The following is a 6000-nucleotide window of genomic DNA, read 5'->3' on the forward strand; positions in this document are numbered from 1 at the left end:
ATCTCTCACACTCTCCAGAACATCAGCCACACTTGAACAGTGAACTCAGTCCCTGCTCACTGAAATAACTCTGCTCCAAAGTGGGTTCTTCCATTGGCATAACCAGCAACAGCTATGACTTTACAACCTGCTCCTTCTGGGCCCAGGAGCTTCTCCTCTGCACGAATACCCATCATGTTAGGCAGGAGATGATTGAGCCCTTGGCAGAGCCCTCTGAAACATGACCTGAAGATGTTTGCTTTCTCAGATGGACAAACTATGCAAATAACCCCATGGGGCATATTTTTAAAATCTTAAAAATCAGAAGTCAACTTTTTGCCTTGCCAAATGTCTTAGCCCAGATGTGCTCAACCACCCCAAGGCTGAGGGATAGTGAGACCACTCTTGATCTCGTCCTCTCCTGTAGCATCTGAAATGATCTCTTGGTGCTTCTTTTACTGCTAACTGCGGCAGGAAGCGGGCAGCAGCACTGACCAAGTGCTCTTTGCCCAGCTGTGGGGGAAGTCCTTTCCTCCCAGTGCAGTGGGATGCTCCAGCGGACTGCTCTCAGCACTCAGGTATTACAGTCCCCTCTGTACATTCACATGTATTAGCTAATCACTTTTCCAGAGGCCACCATTCTTAGCCAGAGAGAGCTAACTTCATCCACTCTTTCAACATCTAAGAGCATGTCCTGCTCTTCATTCAGATGGTTGCAAAGTCTTATTTTTAACAAGGAGAGCATGGCCAAGTGACCCAGCAGCTCTACCAGACCTCGGCAAAGCTCCTGTGTGGCAAAGCAGCTGGCTCTGGTGTCTCCCCAAGGGCTCCAGGGCAGGCTAAGGTGCATCGCTTTCAGGGAAGCATGAATCAGACCATGATATTCTGTGAATCAGAGAAAGCTTTACTTGTTCCCAGACCCCATCCACCCTACAATTCCTTACTCATCTTTGTGTCATGCAGTTCCCTCCACTTACTCCTCCCTGGCCTCTTTGGGAACTGAGTGGGAAGTAAGACCTCTTTGAGGCCCAGGAGACAGTGCGATATGCCACGATCCTCCTTATCACTCTTTCCTACCTAAAATCCTTGGGTGGTTCTGGACCACTCTCCTTCATTGACATGTGGTGGGAAACAGTTGTGGCAGCTTGCACTGAATACTGGGTGAAAGGGAGGTGGTAAAAGGAAGAAATGCCCATCCCATCTCGTCAACAGGCAGCTGCTGCTGCCTGTGAGAGGATGGGATGGCCAAGGACCCTGTGGAAGGCGAAAAAGTTAGTGAAACAGACTCACTAATCCCAGGTGTCTGAGTCCTGGATGAGCCTAAAATTTGCTGGCTAAGGTGAGGCCAACATGGGAGGGAGCCTGTGGGTTTTCTAACCATGAGCAGGGTCTGCAGGGTCAGTGGACAGTCAAGGAGGACCAGAGACCCAAGAGTACCATGCCAAGGAAAGAAAAGTCAGGGAGAGTGATGGATGTGAAGTAGCCTTATGTCCCACAAACCCCAACCTGACATCAGGGCACTGGGACAAACCTCAGCGCCAAGCATCACCCGGATCCTTCTGGCTGGCTGGTGGGTCTCACCTTGTGTTGCTTCCACATGGCGCCCAAGGGTTTGACGTCGTGCTTGCCGTGCTTGCCCTCCTCCAGGCACTGGTAGCATACGGGGCTGCGGCAGCTCACGCAGTACATGCTGTAGTTCTCCAGGTCGTGCTCGGCGCACGTCGGCAGCTTGCGGCCGCCGCCCGCCCCCTTCCCGCCGTCGCCGCCGCCGCCGGGGGCGCCCGGGTGTGCGGGCGGCGGGACCAGGCGGTGCTTGGCGAAGGGCCCGCGGGCCGGGTGGCAGCGGAGCTGGCAGGCAGCACAGTACAGCACCTCGCACTGCTCGCACAGCACCGCGGCCGGCTCGGGCGGGCTGCGGTCGCAGAGCTGGCACTTGGCTGCGGCCGCGGCGGCGGCGCGGCCCTGCTGGTAGCGCTGTACGATGGCCTCCAGCAACCGGTTGCGCTGGAAGCCGCGGAGGCCGCGCTGGTCCAGGGAGGCGCTCCGGTGGCACTGCGGGCAGGTGAGGGACGAGCTGGCGGGGCCGGCGCCCCGCGGAACCCCCGCTCCCGGGGGCGCCGGCACCAGCGGCAGCACCCGCACACCGTTGGGGGACTTCAGGCTGGGGGTGTAGGAGCCGTACCCGCTGTCGGTCTCGCTGTGCAGGCTTAGCTTGTCCGCGTGGTCCCCGCCGCCGCCCGCCGCGCACTCCGAGTCCGGGCAGGCGGTGGAGCCCGCGGCCGCTCCCGGCCCCGGCGCGGCGGCAGCGGCGGCGGCGGCGGCGGCTGCCGGCGTGGGGCCCCGCGGGTGGAGCAGGGCCGGGAGGTGCTGCTCGCTCTCCGGGGTCTGCACGGCGATGGTGCGGGCGCAGGGCAGGCAGACATTGTGCGAGCAGGGCAGGATGATGGGCTCCCGGAAGAGCGACCCGCACACCGGGCACTTCAGCTCCTCTTCCATGGCCGCGGCCAGGCTTTGTGTGCGGGGCGCGGGCGGCCTCAGGCAGGCGGCGCGAGGTCGCCGCCGGCTCCCCCCATCCTCCGCGGCGCCCGCCGCCGCCTACCTCGGCTCCGGGCGCCGGGGCGAGGCCGGGAGGACTCCGGCCACCGCGGTCGCGCCGGGCGGTTCAGCACCCGCCGTGGGTAGACAGCTCCGTGCGGCCGGGCCGGGGCCGCGGCCGGAGCAGCCGCCCGGCGGGTGCGTGCGGCGAGCGCAAGGCTGCCTCGCACCCGAGGCGCGGGCAGGGAGCGCGGTGGGGATGTTTTAACGTTGATGGCATAGAGTAATAATATACGGGGAAGGGAGGCGGGGGGAGGAGGGAGGGCAGGAGTAGGAAGGGGCGGGAGGAGCCCTTTCCAGCGAATAAGTGGTCGCTCTCTCTCTACGGCTGGGGACAGCGAAAACATTTTTTAAAGGATCTCTGTACAGCGATGTCTTTATATGTTTAAATAAAGCCATTGTTTGGGTAGTGGGCTGAATGCAGGCGGGGTTTCTTTATCCCTAGTAGCGCTTTTTCCCTCCCTGGAGAAAGGAGGATGCTTGCCAACAAACTCAGAGTGTGCCTCTCCTTCATACACATCTCACCATGCTGGAGCACAAACGATATGCACAAAATGTCAGGCACTGTCAGAGGGAAGAACGGAACTGGGGTAACAAGAGAAGCGCAAACCTCGGGTACAAACATTGTGGCTGGAAGAGAGGGAAGAGTGGCGAGCTGGGAGACGTGCCTCATCGCCCCAGCTTGCAGCCGGGTAACCCCAGCAGAAATTTGCGGTGAAGATAAATCAGGGATGACAGCTGAGAGTTTATGAACTGAAAATAACCATCCTTAGAAGAAAGGAACCAGCAGTGGGAAATCCTCCATCTGTTTTGTTTACTCTACATATGCTTAGCGTAGATGTAGCAGTGGTTTATTTTCGTAGTGGAGATTATACTTAAGAGTGATTTCACTGCTTTATTTATTTATTTATTCATCTATCTTGTTTAAAAGCCCCTTCTGTATTAACTTTGGTTCCGTAAGCAGATACTAATTTTTTGTTTGTTTTAAAATGCAAGCTCTTTGTTTCAGAGCAGCTATTTTACAAATGCAGAACTAACCTGTGTCAAAAAAAAAAAAGAGAGAACATATTAATGCATTGCCTTTCATCATAATATTTCTCAGTATACGATGAGCATTTTGTGACATTGGGTAGGAAAGGATTTTCCAGTCTCAGGTTTTGCTTTTGTCAGATTATAAAACTGTTGATGCATGGAAAAGGAGAAATGGGGACCTAGAGTAGGAATATATTAAAAAAGAAGAAATGAGGACAGAGAGTAGGAATATATTAAAGCTTCCAGTTTTTTTCAGTCTTTCCTCTCCACAGTTTTCCTTCTTGTCTCTTGTCTAGCCACTTTCATGACAAGCTGAGGGGGGAAAAAAGTCTTGAGGGGTTTACAGCTTTGTGGTTCCCCAGTTCAAGACAGAAAGAGCAGGTTGGGCCCGTGGCACAAAAAGAAACAGCCCTGACCCACATAAACCTGCCTGTCTTCTGTCTAGGAATCTTCTTTTGTGTGACCTCTGTGCTGAGATTAAGAGTTTCTAGACTGTGTGTTTGGGCTACCTCCAGCCAGAAACCTCGGCAGTGCAAGACATGTTCTGAAACACCATTGATTTCACAGCTACCTTATGCTACTACACTGCAAGACAAAGCTGTGGGTGAAATGCTGTTATCTTCATAGTCATCGTTCTCTGCTCTGCCATCTGTCAGCAGCGGGAGTGGATGTCTGCTAACAATTCCTTCAGACCTATAGGTGAATCCAAGTCACAAATTTCAAGTCTATGTTGGAAGTCGTAATCCTAAAGATTATTAGGAAGGCACCGTATCTTTTTCTTGCACTTTAGCACTATGTCTGAAATATTTATGCCCATGATTGCTATGGCTCTGAGAGCATGGAGAGCTGCATGGCCTAGTATGCCTGTTTGCTTATCCCACTGATCCCAGAACAGCTCTTGTTTCCAAGGAATTGTAGAGTTTGAATGCAGAAACCTTCATCCCCATGGTACCAGGCACTGTTGGTGGAACTAGCACCTACTGTAACGATACTTGGTGGTCTGATAGGTTTAGGTTGCAGAGCACAGATTTTGCTCCTTATGACAAATATTTATCTGTGTAACCAACTGCACTGCTGATGACAGTGGAGGTGACCAGCCAGAATACTGCCATCATCCTTCCTGGTCCAGAAGCCAGAACAGAAACTGATTGAAGTGTTGAAAAATGCCACTGAGCTTGAGCAGACTGACTTTGGACACCCTTATTCTTGCTGAGAAATAGATCACACCGAGTCAATCCAACTAATTTTAATGGAGCTATTCATAAAGCACTGCTCAGTCTGAGTCTGAGAGAATCAGGCCTTTACTGTGTTTTGTAATCAAGCCATTTTTATAATGGAGATGATCCCGACGATTTTTCATCCTTTTATGTTCAAATGAGTCTTTAATCTTTTAGAGCTGTAATGGTATATAGATAACCTAGAAACCCTATTCTGGCAGTCCTGGCTTTGATCTTTATTTTACTACTTCAGTATCACTAGTATCATCCCCTTAAACTATTTACCTTCTGTAAGAACTTATTAGCATCTTTTATATCCCCCCTGACAGGAAAAAAGCTAATGAAGTTTATTTATATGTTCATATAAAAAAAGATAAGGCAGTACAACCCCTCAGTAAGGAGAGAGATTTGATTCATCTTTTTGTGTCTGTTGTTTTATTGCATATGCTTATGTTTGTTGTTTGTTTGGTTTTTTTGGGGGAGGTGTGTGTTTTCGTGTTCCATTTAATGAATCTTTTTATATGTTCATATTGCCCTCACACATTAACCCCTTTCCAATCAGTTTTTCCTGTTTCTTTTTTCATTTTTTTCCTCCAATAGCTGTCCACCAAGGTCACTTCACTTTCTTCAGTTTTCTTCTTTTACCACTGCTGTTTCCCCATGGGGAACTTTTTGATTCCAGTGTTCCAGCATTGCTCCTGCTAACAGGCATCACTCCAAGCACACATCCTCTCATTTGAAGGATAACAGAGAGAAAAAAAGGATCTTCTCTCCACAGGTGCTTATTCCATTGCAAAAACGAGAACAGAGAAATAGTTCACAAGAGCAGAGAAGACAAAATGCACCTGGGTTAATGCCATCAGCTTGTGTGGCAGTGTAAGGTGAAGAGCCTTGTTGCCTTGTTATAAATGCATGGTGCTCAATTACCAGCAGAAGATGCCCTCAGCAACCACCGTGGACAATGCAGCCGCAGCTGCTGGTCATCTCTGAATTTTAGGCTGGAGGACTAACCAGTGCCTCTGTGTTTTGATACACACACCTCCTCCAAACCCTTTGGCATTGCTCTTACGCATAAGAAACAACACACCGTGCTGTGAGAGATCACCACACTGTGATCTCTCCTCTCTACTTATTCTTCATCACATTCTTTACCCAGACTCTTCTTCCCAACATTACC

General features: G+C 51.4%; 1 protein-coding gene across 4 annotated transcripts in view; it reads right to left on the reverse strand.

The window, feature by feature from the left end:
- The window catches only part of TRIM67 (tripartite motif containing 67), a 39586-nt gene extending 36761 nt beyond the window's left edge, over positions 1-2825 (reverse strand). For 3 of the 4 annotated variants that reach the window (XM_030499716.1, XM_030499717.1, XM_030499714.1), the window contains exon 1: positions 1561-2807. In XM_030499716.1, coding sequence (XP_030355576.1) covers positions 1561-2475 — 915 coding nt within the window. In that variant the 5' untranslated portion in view covers positions 2476-2807. Of the gene's footprint in view, positions 1-1560 lie in introns of all 4 variants that reach the window. The other variant, XM_030499718.1, reaches the window with a different exon arrangement.
- Positions 2826-6000: the final 3175 nt, after the last annotated feature.

The sequence above is a fragment of the Strigops habroptila genome, chromosome 10, assembly GCF_004027225.2.
Source record: "Strigops habroptila isolate Jane chromosome 10, bStrHab1.2.pri, whole genome shotgun sequence".
In the NCBI taxonomy this organism is placed as follows: domain Eukaryota; kingdom Metazoa; phylum Chordata; class Aves; order Psittaciformes; family Psittacidae; genus Strigops; species Strigops habroptila.